Source organism: Embiotoca jacksoni, unplaced genomic scaffold, assembly GCF_022577435.1.
Source record: "Embiotoca jacksoni isolate LCO1_2020_lvr unplaced genomic scaffold, fEmbJac1.0.p SCAF_20, whole genome shotgun sequence".
In the NCBI taxonomy this organism is placed as follows: Eukaryota; Metazoa; Chordata; class Actinopteri; family Embiotocidae; genus Embiotoca; species Embiotoca jacksoni.
Genome location: NW_027185341.1, coordinates 9,595,766 through 9,616,671, shown reverse-complemented (window position 1 = coordinate 9,616,671; position 20,906 = coordinate 9,595,766). Strand labels below are relative to the sequence as shown.

The following is a 20,906-nucleotide window of genomic DNA, read 5'->3' as shown; positions in this document are numbered from 1 at the left end:
TCCAGTTGCTGTGTAATAAATGTGGACTGAACAAAGTGTTTGGAACAAAATGAATGTGTGTAAAAAGGTAACATAGTGGTGGTGGGTGGTCGTAGTAATCTGCTGTGTCCACCCATGTGCAGGTTTTTCTCTCTTTGTGTTGAATATTTAACTCCATAGTGTATCCCTCAAAACCTTATACGAAAAAAGACTTAAAATTCTATATTTTCAAATTAGTCTTGGTAGTATAGCTACATACTGTGTTATCTGTTTGTGTGTACCTGTGTGTGACAGTACGTAAGTGCGTACTGAGTTGATATCAAACTGGGCCGCTGGCAAACTCAAAAAGAATAATGGGCCACTCTGGCAAAAGCAATGGGCACCAAGGAGTCCTAGGTGGTCAGCTCTGGTCCAAAACCATGATGCCTCCACTGAGATGTGTGTTCATGGAACAGTGATTTGTGCAAGTATGCATTTGTGCTTTTGTGTGATTGTGTTTGTGCATTATTGCGTGGTTTTCTGCAGGAAGCCAGGGATTTCGAAGCTATGAAATCATCTGAGGCAGTTGTGTTTTATGAGGGTTTAACGAGGCCGTTTGTATTCATACAGGCCTCACCAAGAACCATTCACTGGAGCACCTTTGAGAAAGCTCATTTAAGCTCCGTGAACGCTGTCTCAGATTTTCCACATGACTCAGAGGTTAAAGAACGGTACCTTCAACCACCAGTGTAATGCAATATCACATCCACTAAAGTTGGGGGGTAAATGTTTATCAAGGATCTCTCTTTGATTTGAGATGTTTTGGAAAAGCTCATGATGTCACTTTGGGGAGCAAAGAGTGATTTGTATACTGACTTGTCCTTGAAGAAGCGTCGGAAACCGAAGGCCACCAGCTTGGAGACCGACTCCAGAACAAAAATGAAAGTGAAGATGTAATTACAGATCTTCAGAGCCTCGTTCAACTCCTGAGAGAGAGAAACGATTAAATGTTAGAGATTCATAAACTGCAAAAGTATTCGTCTTAACAAGTCGGTAAACAAAACAAAGTGAGGTGTGGCTTTAATAAGCAATCATTTATTAAAATGTGCTGAAACTGAACTGAAAACCAATAAAATGACCTCACCCCATTGCTATCTTTTTCATATTATAATAAGAAAACACTTCCAAGTTGATTCAATTACACTAAATGGCTTGGTATAGTGGATATTTTTGTTGTGGAAATAATCAGTTTTCATGCTTTTATAGTCCTCACATAAAATACAAAAGAGTCCATATTGCTAACTCTGTCCTTTTGTCCATAATTAGCCATTCCATTAATAGATCATTCACATCGCCCTCCGCTCTTCCCTCCCTCGTTCTCTATGAAAAGGCCATTAGAATCAAAGTGTCCATTTTTGCTGGAGGGAGAATTCACAGTACCCATCTGCATGTAAAAACTGACCTTTAGCAAAGATGTAGAGAGACCCAGCAGTCAGCGGGGATTTCACTAAATCCTCCCTGGTGGCAATTCATCGACTAACAGTTAGTTCCAGTTTGTGATACATCTCTTTACTCACTAGCCAACAATCTATTTAACTTCACTCCCCTCGATACTTACCAAAGACCACCTGTGCTACCTAAAGGTATTGCATGCTGCTAAATATCCTTTCAACCAAACAACCTTCCATTCTATCGATAGTCAAAACTGTCTTCCACCCAACTATTTATTTAACTTTCAAACCCTCTATGCCTACCAAAGACCCTTTGTTCTACCTAAATGTATCCTATGCTGCCCAATGTACTTCTATTCTGCCTAAAGACATTTCTATACAACCCAACAACCTCCCATTTTATCTACAGTGTATGCTGTCATTCACACCAACTATCTGCTATTCCCAACAAAAAACATTTTATGACACCAAACAACTTCCTATTCTCTCTAAAGACATACGAATACAAGGCATCGAGGCTTCCCACAGAAATTCGAACAAATAGCTCCCCCAAGAGATACTGCACTCTATTCAACATCTTTCTGATGTACTAGAGATCCTTCCAGCGTACTAAATAGACATGTCTTCAGCCTGACTACTCTTCATTTCATCAAATAAGCTTGTGTTACCGACATTCGATTTGACCCATTGATCCTCCGTCTTACCTACTATAAGACGACATCAAGACATTCGGTTCTACCCGAAAACATTTGATTCTGTTGACAGTAAAGTATTTCTCATTTACTAAACCATCTTTCACTCCATCTTAAGACATAATATCCAACAAAACATTCTGTTTTTGTGACTAAAAGTCATGCCATCCTACCAAACATGCCTCCAGTCAACCTAAAGACGGTCTCGGCAACCAAACAAGTCTACTTTCCCTGAAGATATTTCAATCGACCATAGAACCTTCTCTTGTACAAAATAAGCTTCTAATTGGAAAGAAATTCTATATTTCACTTAAAGCAGAAGTTTCTGTTCGGTGCAAATACTTTTCCTTTTATCAAACAACATTATATTCTACCCTCAAAACATTCTGCTCTACCCCCCGACCTTCAATTCTACCTACAGGTAGAATCGCTTACTCAACAATCGTCTATTTTATCTGAAGACATTCTAACCTATAAAGCATCATGTTATTCTGAATAATATATGGCGATCTGCCTGTTTAACCTAAAGACTTTCTATTCTAACACTATTATCTATGACTATGTATAACCTTCTATTCGAACAGAGCAACCCTTTATTCCACTTAATGATATTGAATTCTACAAAACAACTACTTTTGTTATACCTAAAAAAAACTCCCTCCATTCTACCAAATAGCATTCATCCTCCTAAGTAACCTTCTATTACCTGAACTGAAGAGATTCCCTTCTTTCCATTGCACCAAACGTCCTATTCTACCTACAGACATCCCGTTCTACCACACAACCTTGTACTGTACCCAAAGACCTTTTTTTTTTTTTTTATACCCAACAACCTTCTATTCAACCCAAAGGCCTTTTGTTATACCTTCACACATTCAATAGTATTAAATGAGTGGCTTTAGCATGAATGAAGCAATTCATGCTTCACACAATCTGTCACTCCAATGAGTTCACCTGGCAAACTATTTGTTGCTGATCAGATTCTTTGAGAACAGAGGCTCTTCCACCAAATACAACTGTTTAACTAGTCAATACCCAATATCCTTTCTACAGTTTGTTGTCAACATCCAACTACCTCCAACTTCATCCGACATTTCCATTTTAAAACCCTTCATGGTCTTGAGTTTTTTTCTGTTGCTGGATCTTTTGCTCAACAACTTCTCCCTCTACTTGCCTCATTTACATTTTTCCATCGTCCACCTCAGGGTTCTAATCAAGCAGGTGGCCAACAACATGACATAGAGTAATATGAGACATTTCAAAAATGAGTGGAGGGCAAATCCCAGCTGGTACAGCAGCCTGATGGTGATTCAAATATAGGCTATAAATCCCAACTATCCATACCAGACCTCAATGATTCTTAGGATACATAATTACCCTTTGGCCAAACCAGATGGCTGAGATTTGAGGGACCTCAGGTTACCTGATTCTCTCAGTTTGAAATATTATTCAAAATCCTTTTAATACGTTGCTCTTTATTTTATTTATTGTGCAATTATTCTTTATTGTTTTGATCTCCCTTTTATAGTTCATCATCGCCTTTCTTGCCGGGCTTTTACAGTTCTTATCTAACTTTCATTTATTTTCCTGCTGACCTGATCCCTTTCTCATTGTTTAAGGACTAGTAAGGTCCTTTTTATTAGTAGCAGCATTCTATTAGCAGTTAGAGCAGCTTGTATACCTGACGCTGTCTTTTTTTTTTTTTTCAGAATGAAGCCTTTAACAGCCAAAACTTCATATTTGTCAAATTGCTGGTAGAAGACAAGACTCTATCACTGGCAATTCATATTGAAGCAAGGAGCCCATTATCCCCTCACCCCCCCACATCTGACCTTGGGCTGCTGGTAGTGCTCCATGGACATGGTGATGACGTTGAGCCCTATCACGATGGTGATGAACAGGTCCAGGTATTGGCTGGTGCACATCTTGTGGATGAGCAGGCGGGTGGGGGAGTAGTCAGAGTAGTAAGGCTTGCTCTGAGCTTCTGTTAGAAGTGGGATATGGAGGGGGGGGTTGGGTGTGGGGAAGGAGGGAGTGGGGTAAGTCGGAGGAAGAGGAGGAGGGAGGGGTGGCGTTCAAAAAGTGAGATAGGAGGTAATGTACCGGGACACCGTACAGTAACACCTGCTGTGTTGAGGACCGGAAGCACCGAAGCCTGAGGTGGTTAGTGAAACATAAACGTGTTAAAGTCACTCATGATGGTTGACTCGCATTAAGAATATGAGAGTATGTAGAGAGATGTGAAGAGATTAGAGAAAGGGAAAGCACATCAGATAATGGACAGGGAGAAAGAGAGACTCCAGCCAAGCACTCCTGTGGTGTGCAGTCATTACTCATCAAATCAAATCTCTTCTCCTCTGATCAACAATCATTTGATGAGAGATAAGCAGCATTGCTCGATGTGTGTTTTTGTGAGGGACTCCGCGGAGGAAGCTGCCGTCAGGATTATGTCAGTGTGGAGATTTCTGGCCGTCTCTCCCTCTGTCTCTCTGATCATCACGTGACTCAGCCTCTCCTTATCTCTCTCACTCCCCGTCCTCTCAGGGGAGGAACAAAACACGGTAGCAAAGTTTTCCATACTCATCCATCACTTTCGCTCCTCACCTCTTCCCTCCGTCCAGAGACGATGGATGGGCCGGGAGTACGGATGAGGAGGAGAGATGGAAGCTCGTGCCATCTATCACCTTATCACTCCATCAGTGAAGGAGAGGCTCGAGGTCAGGCGGGCGTAGTGGGAGAGAGGGGAACGCGCGCTCTCAAGGCAAAAAGTCCTTTGGGTGTTGTTAGCGCTCCCTGTCTGCCCAATTAGCACAGGTGTGCTGCTGCGGCTGCAGCTGTGCTTCGGCTGAGACGATTCCCACGAGTGTGTACGTGTGTGTGCAGCTCGCGGTGTGTGTCTATTTGGGTTCCCTATCGAATCGAAGGAACTCCTCTCATCGATCAGGGAATAAGACAGGAGAGCTGAGTAAGCAGAGTCCGTTAGCAGAATAATTACAGCCATCCATCCCGGATGGTAAATATATATCTGCATCTTTTGGGGTCGAAATGTATTATCTCTCGAGTTAAACCAGGGGAAAATTTATTACGAATGTGGAGCAAATAATTTTCTCAACGCATCCTGTGGTGTGTTTACTTTCAACTACTGGAGTTTATGGTGGCAGAATATGTATTTGTGTCAGTCAAGAGCCAAAAAATAATATTAGTGTGATGTAAAAGTTGACCAGAGGAAGTTCTGAGTTCCACTGACAGCAAACAGAACAAAGAATGATAAAGTTAAAGTGACTGGAAATAATTAGTGACAGCACTTTTTCATATGACATGACTTGTTGCATTGATTCTAACTTGCATTAACAGCTATTAAAAATTTGTGCAGATCAGAAAACAGGAATACGTCTGTAAAAAATGATGAATTCTATTCAACAACAGGAAACTTGTTTCCAATCTGAACCTGCTTTGTCGTCTCTTTCAGCTGTTGTAAATAATGGAGAGTGGTTGAGGTGTGGCGGTGGTCTGAACTCTGCTGAGAGCCTTCAAGTTAATTATTCCATATTTGCTTTCAGGGTCATCTTTGCTGAGAGCTAATGTTGCACCTGCTGCTAATTATTGATATTGACAACAGGGGAGATGAACTGAATATGGGTGGTACAGGCTGCACCACGGGGCAGCTAAGTGTGGAGTTTGACCGCTGCTGAACACCTACAGAGATGTGCGTGCCAAGAAGTGAAAATAATGTGGCCTCTGGTGTGCTCGGTCTGACTTTTCAAATAAATGCCCTAAAACAGGCTGACGCACTCTGTCACTTGCTTTGCACCAACATTCCCCCCCATCTTCTCCGCTGCTTTTTATAAATGAAGCCACGCTCTGGGATGTTTCAGCCCGTGGCCGCTGAGGAGACAGTGATAAAGGAGATTTAGAGCGTCTCGGAGAAGTCTGGGCACGTGTCTCTGAGTCGGGGCAGGACCTTGTGGGATGTAACAGGTTGGTTCATTCACTGGGAGTTCTTTATTTACGAGATCCTCCATCATCTTTGGATGAGCAAACGTTCATTTTACTTTGCTCTACTTAGTGTCTGCAGGTGCACGGCGAGCTCAGGCAGACACGCACACAACACAAGTTCCTTTTGTTTCATCGCTTTCTTCTTATTCCCTTATGTGTTGTAGTATATCAGCTGTCCCACTGCACTAAAATACAACCCTGTTTCCACAAAAGTTGGGACGCTGTGTAAAATGTAAATAAAAACAAAATGCAAATCACATAAACCCCCTATTTAATTAAAAATACACCAAAGACAACTTTTCAAATGTTAAAACTGAGAAATTGTATTGTTTTATGAAAAATTCATGCTTATTTTCAGTTTGATGCCAGCAACACGTTTAAAAAAAAGTTGGGACAGGGTCATGTTTAACTGTGTGGCATCACCTCTTCTTTTACAGTACTCGGTAAAAGTCCGGGAACTAGATTTTGGCCTGCATACAGATTTTTTTTTCCAGGTTTTCAGAATCTTTTACTGATATTATTTACCATAGATGATGAAACCCACAAATTATTTTCTATTTTACATTGAGGAACGTTGTTTTTAAATTGTTGCACTATTTCCCCACGCAGTCTTTTCAGAGTGATGAACCTCTTCCTGTCTTCATGGCTGAGAGACTCTACATCTCTGAAATGCTTTTTATCCCCGATCATGTTACTGATCTGTTGTCATTTAAACTATTTAGTTGTGAGATGTTCAACCAGGTGTTTCTTTTATGTTTCACAACTTTTCCAGTCTTTTGTTGACTCTGTCCAAACTTTTTTGAGACGTGTTGCTGGCATGAAATTCAAAATAAGCACATATTTTTCATAAAACAATAATATTTCTCCGTTTCAACATTTGATATGTTGTGTTTAGTCTACTTTCATTTAAATATGGGTTTATGTGATTTACAAATCATCACATTCTGTTTTTATTTACATTTTACACAGCCTCCCAACTTTTTGGGAAAACACAAGGCCAAGAAAACGAATTAGTATGCTAGCTTGGTTCAGTCTCCCTAAAAAAGTAATCGAAGGAAGTACGTTGGCAATGGCCTTAATATTATAGATGGAGCAGAGAGGACAAAACCGAACAAGAGACGGGGGTTTAAGAGAGAAGGAATGGAAAGAAAGAGAGAGACAGAAACCTTTTGGCTAAAACTCAACTCGTCTCTAGAGGAACAGAGAGCGAATGAAGTGAGGGAAGTAAAGGTGAAAGTTTAGGAAGCCAAATTATACTGGGGCTGCCCCAACTCTCCCGCTCTCACTTCCACTGCTCTTTTCTCCTCCACAGACGAAAGAAGAAAGCTTCTCATAATGAGGAACTGAGTCCACGCTGCTTCGGCTTTCAGGTCAAGCTGGCATTGAGGTGATTATTATTATTTTTTTCGGGAAGTAGCGAAATATTCGGGGGAATATTAAAGAAATGCTTTAGCTCCTGCTCCCTCCGTCTCCACTCTACCGTGTTCTCTGGCGTCCTTCACTGATGTGGCAGGTGTAGCCTCCTCGCTGAGCTTTGATCTTATTTTGAAAAGGAATCAGGATGGGTGCAAATGCACGGAGGGGATCGTGACTAACATCCGTGCGAAGGTCACGACGCCTCCTCTCTGCATTTCCATCCTCAAATGTGACACCACTTCTGTGGACATTTAACAGACGGACCAGGACATTCATCTCGGGGGGCGAGGGAGGGGGGGATTTAGATCTCATTCTGTTTGTTCAACAACTGCACTACAAACACTTGCTATTTCGTTTAGTTGAACCCAAATAGAAAACAATCTTCGTCTTGTTGTTCAGAGGTGACCCACAAAAACAAGCCAGGCTGTCCATGTTGGGTCTCCACAGCTCAAATCTTTAACAACACTATCTTCTGAAACCTTTATAGCTCAGCTCCATCACGGCTGCGGAGGAGATCAGCTGCGGTTCGATTCTACGTTGCAACATCCACAATCTCCACAACTGGGAGTGTCTCATTTGATGCTGTTTTTTAAAAAAAAATTTTTAACTCTGCTATATTTATGTGCTGAGTTTATCCTTGCCAGAAATCTTTGCATTTTTGAAGTGTGACACTCATATGTGGATATACAGCATTGCAACAGTTTTAGGCACGAAAAGTCAAGCATGACTTTTGAAAATAGTTGTTATTTATCACTTCACTTCATACAAATAGAAAGTAAACTATCAAATCTATATTTGGTGTCACCACCCTTTGCTAACGTTAAAACAAAAGGTGACCAGGCCTTTTCTGTTCGGGCCCCTCAATTGTGAAATTACTTAAAGGAGGAAATCAGGGAAGGAGGAAATCAGGGAAGGAAGGAAATCAGGGAAGGAAGGAAATCAGGGAAGCTAAAGAAGACTGTCTTCTTTAAAATCAACTTATAAAACTCCGAAAAGACTTTCTTTTTTAATCAATTTCACTGCTTCATTGATTTGTTTGTTTTATGATCTTCATTTGTATTTTACCATAATATTCTACAAACTGTTACCTTATTATTATTATTATTGTTTTCAAAATGTATGTAAAGCTCTTTGTAACCTTTAAAAACGCTATATGAATAAAAATAGTATTATTATTTGCCTTTAAAACAGCACTTTTCTTTTGTGCACTCTGATTTCAGCTTGTTTTTAGCATTTTGGAGAACTTGCCATAGTTCTTCTGCGGATTCAGTCTGTCTCAACATGTCTCATCATGTAATCCCAGCCTGACTTCATGATGTTCAGATCAAGGCTCTATGGGCACCATCTGTGGTCGGACTGCTTGCTCTTCTGGCTGAAGATAGTTTATGACTCCGGCTATATGTTTGGGCTCATTATCATGCTCCACAATAGAATTTGGTCATCCCTGATCATATAACATGATGTCTTAGAATCCATATATCTACAAAGCAGAGAACTTTTGCACAGCACTGTATATAAATACCTACATTTATTGGAAATTGTCTTCATAAAATGATGCCACACAAGTATTAAACTGATTTAGGAACGACTCATAAAACGTACGTGAACCAGCAGTCATTCCCCAGCTGATGGGCGCGCTGCTGATAAAAACTTTATTTGTATTATCATTATTTAATTACTGACATTTAAATGAGTGATCCTGGGAGCATGTCTTTTTAATGCCACATAGTGTCTGACACTAAATATGCATGTCTGGTATTAGTCTGCAACAGACCCAGACAAACTGGGCTTGGTGAGAACAGAGGGCAAACACTAAGAGAAAAATACCAGTTTATACATTTTAGGCTGCACTATTTACACTATTCAGGTTTAGGGTTCGTCCTAGAATTAAGTACAGTCGCAAAGCATCTGTTGCCAAAGCTAAAAGAGCTGCAACACAAATATGATGGTAAAATAACTACAGATGCTCCACTCCTGACATTTTTCCTGTGGACACTGAAACCGCAGCTCAGCCAGGATGCCGAGCAGCCACATCCTACGGACATGCGGCTTTGAGTTTACTGAATTACTTCGCTGATTCTAATGAGATCTAAAACCCCTCGCTGAAAATCTGCCCTCAGGTCTGACAGACGAGAAGGAAAAGCACTGTTAGAAAAAAACAGAAGACATACAATATTCCCTGTCCAAAAACAACCCCGAGAGCCAATACTCCTCTGTTCGCTCTCCATTTCACTCACCTTCCCTTCGAGAACACCGACTCCCACTTTCACCACCAGCTTCAGCAGGAGATGACAGTAAGAGCTGCGGCTCGGGGGTTGCTTTTGGACGCGGCCACGCTCAAAAACATAATGCATACATTTCCGAGGCGGTCATTTTTTGGGAAATACAGACACAGTAAGGGTCCTCGGTTGTGGGACCGATGAGTAGGAATGCCACGGCACAGCACTATGGGTAATACTGTGACCGTGTGGGTGAGGGCAGGTTGGGTTGGATTGGATATGTGGAGTATGGGGCTGGAAGACAGAGGACCTACAGCTGCCCGGGATGTGGTGATCACATGAGGGTGTTCTAGGGTCGGTTGTGGAACGTGGAAAGGATGTCGGATCAGCTACTTCGATGAAAAGGAGGCCTGATAATGAATCTCAAAACAATACGACACACTGGTTTGACTTTGATTCATTGGGCGCGATGGCTGCCGAGTTGCCGGATCTCTCGTCTGAACGCGTCTGAAGGCTCGGTGAGTTCGGTAGCTCCGTCAGATTGGGATATTGGGGTAAGAGGTGCGGATTGGTATGAATGGAGGTAATGGATGGGGACTAGAAGGGACTTAAAGGTTTGGATTCTGCATGACAAAAAGAATGGCTGTGAAAGGAAGAGCAATGACACAGGACCTAAAAGCAGCAACAGTGCATTTGAAAGGTTACGTAATCTGGATGGAAATGGGTAAAATGTCAGTGAGAAACACTGACATTTTCACGTCAAAGGAAGTGGTTTGGTTTGGATGCGGCGGCTGCTTTTATGCCCCTGTCCTTCATGGTGAATGGTTCGGTAGTAAACCTTGAGACTCTGTGTCTGCTGGGGAAAAACAGATGTCCAATTTTGAAATCCAGCAAACACGAGTCTAAAAAAACAAAACAACCATCAACATAAACAGTTACTCTGAAACGATCAAAAATAAGATTTTTAACTGGAATTCCTGAGTGCTCTGCTGCCTCGCTTAAAAAAAAAATCAAAGGAAGAAAAAGAGACAGAGATACAGGGCAGAAATGATTAAAGTAAAATTGAAGTGTGGAATAGCAAAGAGGAACAGCAGAGCAATTTGAGGAGTCCAGAAGAAAAGAGGCAAAGAAAATAAGAAAACATGACATCATTCAAAATGACAGGGCATGATAACACCCACTCTCATCAGCACTCTGTAACACACTCACACACATTGTGCTGGTTCAAATGGTAGACTGACACACCTTTCTGAGTCATACTTGAGCAGGATGGACCAATCGAAATGGGGGACTGAATGGTGAAGGCAAGCGATTGGACAGAGTGAGTGGAGGGCGGAGCAACAAGGATAACAGTGAGAACAAGGTACAGACCGATGGGAAGCTTTCAACAGCAGAATGGCAGCAGTATTGTAACCTTTTCTCCTTTTAGTCGAATCCGTGTTTATGTCCAGAGCAACAACACAACATGAACACAATCCCTGTCAAACTACTCAACACAACCTTGAAAAGTCAGTGATTTTAATCTAGTCCTCGTTGGTGTGAAAAGCTCTAAATTTGGGCCTGCACTTGGATTTGAATTTGATGCCATCATTTTTCTTTGTCTGCTCTACATTTTCAGTTAAAACCATTCGCCGTACAGCTATAAACCACACGGAGAGCAGCTACAATAAATCCTCACCAGTTTCACTCCGTAAAATATCACCTCTCTAGTCAAGCACTAAAACTACGAACACATTTTAAGACAACTTCACACCTCCCACCTCACATTTATTTCTAACAACGAACGGAGGTTTTTTAAAGTCTTGACAGTTGGTAAAGGGCACATATCAGACACACAGGGCAACACACCGGGTGTTATTTAGATGATCATTTCACCAGGAAACCTCCAAAATCCATGAATGATCTCATGTTGTTCTATCAACACAGAAGCTAAAACCCATAAAAACACTTTGTCATGCAGAAATTGGCGCGGAAAAGGTAAAGTCAGCAGAAATGAGTGGGCGAAAAAGACCGTAAACTCTACAGAGAGATAAGGTCACTGAAACCTGATGAACTGCATGAATAGTTGTCTATTCTTTGTTTTTGATCACTTCTTAGAAGGATATCCTGACTTCTGTCACTCAGATTTTTTTCATTTAGTGCCGCTATGAGCCAGGCTATTTTGGTTTTCTGGGAGGCGTCTCAAGAAGTAGTGAAAGGATTGGCGTAAAGGAGTGACTCCATTCATTTGTATTCACAAGTCCTGAGAGTCTCTAAAACTTTTGATTAGATTGGTGGAACATTTTTGAAAGACATCATTAATTCCAAGATGTTGTGCCATTTATAACTTTTCCTTAAGCTTCACCATTAAGTTGATTTTTCTGAAACTACTTGATTGACTTGAAAATGTTGGCGATACATAAATTCATTTTAATTTTGGACTATTAATAAAAACATGTTTTATATTAAGTCAAATCTTGATTGCAGTCGTTTGATTTTGGTTTTTATTTACCTCTTTTTAGTCAACTAAAACAGACATGTTGGGAATTTCTCTGGTTTTCATCAGCAACAAAAGGTGTCCTTCTATTGCAAGATTAATGGAAAAGTCAGTTTGTTCTGCTGTGCGGTCATACAACAGACTGGCTCTTATTAGAAAATAACTTCGGCTGTTTGAATGAAACCATCCACCCTCCGTCGTTACTGCTCACCAAGCTGTACAATTTCATTTCTGAATGCCAACGATTGTGTCACGTTTTCATTCAGAACTTCAGCTGCATCATAAAAAGTACTGCTCGTCTCTCCCTCAACAAATAACAACAGAGCGTTACACCACACCGATATCTGCCTGCCCGTTGAGAACTGCATGCACTTTGCAGAACCGCACACAGCTACAAGGAAAACTACCAGACACTAATAATTTTGGTAGTGCTAGGCATACTGTTTAAAAATCATGTAAGCTTCTTTGTCAGGTTCATCAACGATAATAAATGAATACTAGATTGATCAAATAAAACCATTCGGTAAATAAAATACTGCCCATTGTCTGGGTGTTGCTTGAGGTAAGTCGCAAAAAATGCCAGCTAACATAGTGATATTTCATTAGCGAACATCTAGAGAAAGATTTCGATGGTGCACTTCTGACATTAATCAAGCAATTTAACATTCTGTGCTTGTAAAAAATAGGAAGATAGCCGCCTGAAAATTACGTTAATGTTAAATCCACCCCACTAGTGATGACATTAACTTACATTATTTTAAGTCTGCTTACTGCCTTCACTTTTGTACCTTGTCCCAGATGTTTTGTTTCCACTTCTTGGGTAATTGTCAGTAGATTGCAGTTGAAATCAATCGGTTCAGTCCAGGAACGGGTAAACTGCCGATGACATTACTGACAGGGGGAAAAAAAATCTATATCGGATGCTTGATGCTTTTCATTAATGGTAATGCGATTGGTTAAGCTGTTTTAAATCAATGGGCCTGATTTCAAGTGTGAAAGTCAAACATATCTTATTGATTAAAAGGGGAGATTTGTTTAAAGGGAAAGGCATCCTTATTCAGAACACCACATATTGATAAATCTTATGTTTTACAGCAGCAACTGGCCCAAACGAGAGCGCACACAACTGCATCCGGCAAAATCACATGAAAGCCCAAGCCATAAAAATAGTCGGTCCAACATTTGTGATGTATGACCTCACTTATAGAAACATCCAGCCAGATCTAATCACACATACAGCTCATCTGCGATTTTGGCATTTGTACTGAATGTGTTCTTGGATACACACACAAAAGTTAAGACACAGGTTTGGGACCTGTGCATGAAAAACCCTGCTGCCTATAGGGGAAATAAGAAAGAATTCCAAATCCACCTCATGTCTCTTTCATCACTACAGTACGAGGCTGTCTGCAGCTCTGCTACATGCTGCTCTCTTCTTGACATTTCTGCAGATGAAATATTCATAGAGAAAGTTTCCAACATGAAACATTCATAGCCAGTGTTGTTGGGGCATATTTTTTCCTGCCACAAATTACTTGCAGCTTTTGAGTCAAACTAAGTAATTAGTGTATGTTCAGCCACAGCAGTTAGAGCACTTATTAATGTTAAAACACTTCAGGGGAAATGACTGTGCTTTACAACCTATTATATTACTTTTGATTTTCCTTCTCAGGCACACCAACAATCCGTTTATGTCATGTGTTCAGTGCATATCCATCATCAGTCATTCACAGCACCACATTTATAGGTGAACTAATACATTTAATATTTCCAGGCAAATTAGCTTCATTCGCTCTTTTCTAGATGAAGTTATACGTCATGTGATTGAGTTCCACTGTTATGACTGAGGAAACTGATGTCAGTTGGTGGGTGGGAAGTTGGCTTTGTAACATCAGGAAACCTTGCTACACACCCCCACTGGCACACCCCCAAGCAGGAAAATAACATCCAGTTGCCCACGCTCTAATCCGTTTCAGCTGTCTCTCACTGTCCTCCTCTCCCCAATATATCTAATGTGTCCATGCAAATTAGCTTCATTTGCTGTTCAGTAGATAAAGTCAGGACACCTTAATACACACCCCCACTGGCAACCCCCCAAGCAGTAACATAGCTTCCAGTCTCTGCTAACCCCCAAACGTTATGAAAGATTCATCGCATTTACCACTTGACTAAACGCTGCTAGCTACACCTTGTGGCATCAAACTTTTACACCCCTGAGCTGCATCTCTGAGACTTCTTGCCAAGGTGTGTCCCTGTCTCTCCCTTCCTGCCCCCGTACGCCAATCCCATCAGAGATTTGTTTTTCCTCGTTCCTTCTCCCACTCACCCTCCTCTTTCATACATCCTCTCCCTAAAGGACCACTGTTATTAATTACATTTCTACAACAGAGGAATAGAAGAAAGAAAGAGTGGCAACGTGAAACTTCTGTTCGATTCATCTTTGTTAGCTCTGACCCAGATACAGCTCGGGATTGGCACCAGCTGGCTTGTGTGCCTCCGTGTGTGTGTGTGCACGCCAAGCTAATAGATGAAGAAAAGCTATTCATGGAATGTCAAGCTGCTTTGCATGTACCAACACTTATGCTTTTGGATGTCGCTGTGGATGTTTTTGGTGCTTGGAGAGCCGCCGTGTGAGGGGATGATCCTATTATCCTTGTCTTGTTGACTGCTGGCCGTGTTCTGACAACAAAGATTAACACAGGAAATGACTTTGTTTACCCACCTCAAGGTGATTAGGATTTCTGAATCTCCATGAAGAATACAACAGTCATATTGTCCACATCAGCTGCTGGCTCGGTTATCTGCAGAGCTGTAAGCTCACTTTCTGTGAATGGGGAAACTGACAGGAGTTTAAAGACCTTTCTCTAAAAGTATCTGACCTCAGATGAACTTCCATTATGTGACAGTTTAACAAAAGATGTAAATATATTTTGGTACACATTAAAATGTTCAAAAAGGTTGGAACACTTTTTGAACCTCAAAGTAAATCTGACCTGCATTTAAGGGTTATTAAAGTTTAAAAAAGAATTGGCAAAAAAGAAGTGGAATTCTTTTAGAACCAAATGTAGGACTGGAGTATTTCAGTTCAGTTTAAAATGAACAATTGTCTCCAATTCAAAGAGCTTTTTATTACTTATGATTGTATATATTAGTGAGTTTGTTTTTTTTGCATATAGAAAGACAACGCATTAAACATGATATAGATCAATGAAGATTGAGAAATATAACACCTATTAACAGGTGTAATGTTTGACAAAAACATACTTTTTTTTGTTGACGTTAATACTTTCTTTCGTTCTTGTTATAGCGCTACCTTTTAGTTGTTGGTTGTAGTTCCTGTTTTACTTTGTAGTCGCTCACCCCGTCTTGGCTTAATTCACTTCCTTCCCCTTTGTGTTTCCCAATTGTGTAACTATCTGCCCCGCCCTTTTTAGTTTCATCTCTCCCTCGTTGTCCTCCTCTCCCTAGTTTAGCCTGTGTTCCGCTCTCTCGGTGTCAGTTCATCCTTTTCTGTTTCCATGATCCTCGTGTCAAGCTCGCTGTCCATTTTAAGCCCTGTCTTTGTGTTTTCTTGGATCTCTGTAAGTGCTAACTTTAAATTCCTATGCGAGTGTGTTAGTTAGCTTTTTTGGACTTCGTATTTGGAATTCAGCTTAGTTTAGACTTGCTTCACTTTTGTTATATTTCAACTCCTGTTGAAACCTTTTTTATTTACTTTGAACCTCCTTGTTGCCGTGTTTTTGGTTCCTTTATTCTTGTGAACAATTATAACAATTCTGAAAAGGATACTAATATGTATATATATTAATTCATATATTAATATATGGCTTAATCTGCTTTGTATAAGTACAGAGGTATGTCAGAAAACTGACCCATGCATTCAAGGGTTAAGGTTGTGCTTTGATTGCGGTCACCGGCTGGGTGCACTTATCTTGGTAACATACAGAAGCTGTGAGTGGATAAACAGCATGGAAGAGCTGTTGTGGACTCTGAGTAGGAGGCTGATTTACAAAAAGCAGTAGGAATCACGGCAGGTCCACTGTGCACTCCACTCCAAAATAAACCAGCACAAAAGATGCGGTCTTACTATCTCGCCTGGCACCACTGGCAATCAGCTCTTAAATCTGTGAGCCTCCAAAGAAGCAGAAGACCACCAACAGAGGTGGAAAGGAGCTCAAAACAAATGTGGCTAGTCTTAAAGTCACGGTAGCTTATCTCAACCACAGACGATCTTAAAACTAATGAACCAGGTGAGACAGAGATATAAAGTAAATGTGACGACGACAGATGAGAGTGTTTCCAGTTTCTGAGGTGTATATGTATTATGTTGCCCTGCACTGGTATCCCTCGATAAGATGACTGTTTGGGGTGAGATGTGATGACTGAGTGTTATAATAGAGTGAATTCATGTGGGGGCTGACCCAGGCAGAGATGCTTGCGATACAGTGTTGATCTGTTCAGCCTGTTTGGGAAGTCGAGGGGCCATCTGTTAACATGGCAGAGCTGCAGTTCTCTCAGACGGACTTATGGGAGCAGTACTACCAAAGCACACACACGTGCAAATTGAAAGTCATGTCTTGAGTACACAAAGCACACACGGGAGCATTCGGTGTAATATATCATATCTCAGTGCATTCACAACAGGGTACGGAAAAATATACAGGTTGCAGAAGCTTACCTGTAGTGACACTGCGAATACGTCTCGAATCGTGTACTTCCCTTCGTACACGAACACAGGGTACTCGTACATGTTAGCACACTTACTTGTGTAGTACGTGAAGTGCGATGGGGAAGTGTTGTCTCAAATCGCACACTGCTGTTCTGCACTTACTGGAAAATAACACGGGAATATATCACCCGCCAACATTTCTGCCAGCTTTGAATTATTTTACCCAGAAATGAACGACAATAAATACACCGATGGCTTCTGTCCAACAGCAGTTTCGTCCTACTTAGTGACAAATAAACACTTTTGTGTGAACGGGTACAACTTATATTTGTACAGTGTAGTGTTACGCAACAGCTGCAACTTCCTCGGCCACCGCAGTTTGAAAATACTGGAAGTTGGTGGTCCCTCCCTTTACACCGTGTACCCACAATGTTGATTGTTTAACACAAGTTTGAGTTTTGGATACATTATTTGGATACTCAGTGCACTGCATGTCTCCATACTCGACACTGTGAACCCACGTACGCACTCAAAACAGCAGGTGTAAATACGCAATTTGAGACACCGCCCTTGTCTGTTGCTATTTTCTATTTTGTTTTTAATAACTTAATAACTTTTTTACTCTTTCTGCCCAGTTGCTAACCAGCACAGAAACAAAAGCCGCTCAACAAAGAGCAAACCTAAACACCTTTTAATGAACTACACCATTTTAATCCACTGTTTCGGACTGACAACAACAAGGCTACACTTCCACATTTTTTTCACTGACAAATTCAGCACTCGACAGATGACACATTGGACACTTGTGATGGACACCTGTCATAATTTTCGAACATTTATAAATGAGTAATTGATGGGTTATTTAAAGGTCACAAATCTAGGTTTAAAATTTTTCATGGTTCCAGGAGTTATACAGAGACATTTTGAGTGCTTTGTTTCTGAGTAACTGTGACCACCTATACTGCTGCAGCCAACAGCCTATAGAATAGTGTAGAGGCACTTAGAGCATCATTACCTTGATACAAACTGCTGTTTGTCAAAATATCCACAATGCCATCTCTGTGATGGGTCACTGAGAGCTGAACGGGGAGGAAATAATATGAAGTTATATTTACAATTTGCAGCATGCATCATGTGCAGTGTACTGTAGCTTCCCCTGATGTGTCTGTCACAACCAGCTGACTCCGAATGCAGAACGCATGACTCAACACAACAAGTCAACTCCAACAGGGAGACGCTTCACACTGACCCTGAGGGGAAGCAGGGCTGACTCTATGTGTGTGTAGCTCATTGTGTGTCAGAGTGCATGCATGTCTACTTCAGTGTGTGGTGAAGATTTTCTATATGTGTCTACATGATTACCAACCCTGGCTTCAACCTCTTATACATTTCTCTTCTCCAGTTTACAAATGTGTGTCATTCAGAGATGTAATTAAGTATTTTGGAACAAGTCCAAGTTCAGTCCTCATAAGAAAATTCCAAACCCAGTTGCAAGTGTTTCAGGTCTCTGAAGGTGAGATTTCAAATGACACTAAATTCAAATATATTTTCTTTTAAAGCTGGGAAATAGTGATTTATAGTGGTGCTTATAGAATGGCTCTAATGGTAATCTATCAGTTGGTCAATAAGTTAAGTATTAGATGGATTACCATGAAATTTGTTTGTGCAGAGACTCTTGTGATCCCTTGGATTTTAGGTTGACATTAGTTTTTCAATTAGTTATCTCAACATCTGTTTGATTGATTTAATGTGACATTCGTTATGGACAATTGGCAACCCACCCATTGGTTTGTGAGCACCATTTTGAAAAGTCACCATCTTGTTTTATTGAAGCCAGATGTGACCATATTTGGTTTCTTTAATAATGGAATTAGATCCAGAGGCCACCTGAACAATTGGCAGAAGGAGCAACTTTAGCTAATAACATTATAATGACTTATGGAAAAAATGATTGACCTTGTAATTTTCGAGAGAAGTTTTTGAATGGGAGTATTGCAACCAGAGGTCTTTTTGGAGCCAGCCCCCTAGTGGCCCTCTGTGGTATTGCACGTTAAGGCACTTTTGCATTGGCTTCGCTTTTTACACTCGGACCAGTTTATCGGTGTTTTTGGGTGATATTTACAGAGTGTTGTACGCAGAATGAATCTTATTGAAATGTCTTGACAGGTTTTGAATGGATTGTGGTCAAATTTGGTGCACATTCGTTTCCCGCTCAGGCTGAACGGCAACACGTTTCAGTGACTCCTTTATTTTAATTTTAATCGAATGTGTCCAATACTTTGGTTCATAGCTACAATTACTGAACATCAATTATTGTTTATAGACCCTCCTGGTTCAAGTTTGACCCAGATAACTTCTCATATAGTCGTCTGACCGAGAGCTGGGCTAGTAGCCTGAAATTTCAAACATGTATTTAGGATGAATATAAACAACTTAACTACCTAAAACTCAGTCATCATGTTATAAAATGTATGTTGATGAGTAAATTCAAAACTAATGACTTCCCATTCAACATCAGCCTCATGTCCAAAGTCCCAAGTCTGGTGAAATTTGTTTCTAGTCTATGTCTATCCTTGTATCATTGCATTACAGTTGGATCCAACGTTTCATTAAGTCCGTGTGCGCTTGTGTTTGTGTAATTCTGCCACCTCTCCCCTCCACCTCTGTCGCTTCTCTTCCTCCCTCCATCTTCAGTGAAAGTCTTAACGCTCCTCCTCCATCATCTCTTTGTTCCTCTCCTGCCCCTAGCCTCCACACAGAGCTGCTCCAGTGCAGCACAGGCTAAAGATAAAGAGTCCGCACACAAACACACTGCGCGTGACAAGCACACACACACACACACACACACACACACACACACACACACACACACACACACACACACACACACACACACACACTTAAATCTTACTCTGTGGGTGCTGACCACCCAAACACAAATACTCTGTGTGGACGCTGTTTTTCTTGTTTGAGCTTTGGGTTCTTGGCAGTTCTGTAATTACCTTTGAGTAAAAATATCGAAATACTGCAAGCACTGATGCCCGGAGGTGAAAAATCGTATGGGATCAACAAGGGGTTGTGGGGGTCCTTCTGCCCTCTCACCGAGTCATCCAGACTGAGAGGAGAGGGGGATTTGAAGATGAGATAGCTGCTCCTGCATATTTTACAACCTGTTCTGCAGCCATCTGCTCTCTGACACACTCACATATGCACGCACACACACATACACACACACACACACACACACACACACACACACACACGCTCATGCACACAAGAACACAAACCAACACCAACTCTGCCTTCCAAGAATGTGGCCCCATTTAACAGACACCTGTGTGCAAACAAAGACACAACCGCTAGCATACACACACAAAACGTTCTTGATGTTTGCGAAAGACGGGTCATTATGCCATCATCATCTCTCCGCTTCTTCCATCTACAATAACAGTACCTTCAGCAGATCGCCATGGAAACTAGTTATGACAATTCAACAACATGTGCCAGGGAAGCAGTCCGGGTGGTCCGACAGCCCAGAGGTGACCTTTATGCCCGACAAGAACCAACTGCTGTGAACAAACCTGCTGCGGTCGCGTTTAATAACAACGTGTACTGCCGTGACCTTTGTACACCGCGAGTTGTAGTCAATCAGCCATTAGGTCAAGATACATTTATGCAGTTGGCAAGAGTCTTAATTCTGTTTCAGACCGTGATTTAATAATGCTATTCCACTGATGCACAACGAGCTACAAATAGATTGTTTTTCCACCAAAGGAAACTATTTAAAGCCTCAAGTGAAACAAGCTCCGTAGGGTCAGAGCTGTGTTAAAAAAAACTGGCGATGTATTCTAATAGAGTTTGTTGCAATTTAATTTATTATGATTACATTTAAATATTTTGGCACAGGAGGTCTTAAATTAAGCTTTTAAGCCAAGCACATACTCAGTGGTAAAATAAGAGAATGTTCCTGATTGACTTTTTGTGGTTCAATGCCCTTTAATGGAGGCCAGTGACCTTTAAAAGGGGATG

The 20,906-nt window shown here is 41.1% G+C and overlaps 1 protein-coding gene across 1 annotated transcript in view; it reads right to left on the bottom strand.

Moving 5' to 3' along the window:
- Window positions 1–20,906, bottom strand: part of cacna1g (calcium channel, voltage-dependent, T type, alpha 1G subunit) — a 182,819-nt gene that overhangs the window by 22,464 nt on the left and 139,449 nt on the right. Inside the window, 2 exon segments of the mRNA XM_069156162.1 lie at window positions 835–944; window positions 3,934–4,085. Coding sequence (XP_069012263.1) covers window positions 835–944; window positions 3,934–4,085 — 262 coding nt within the window.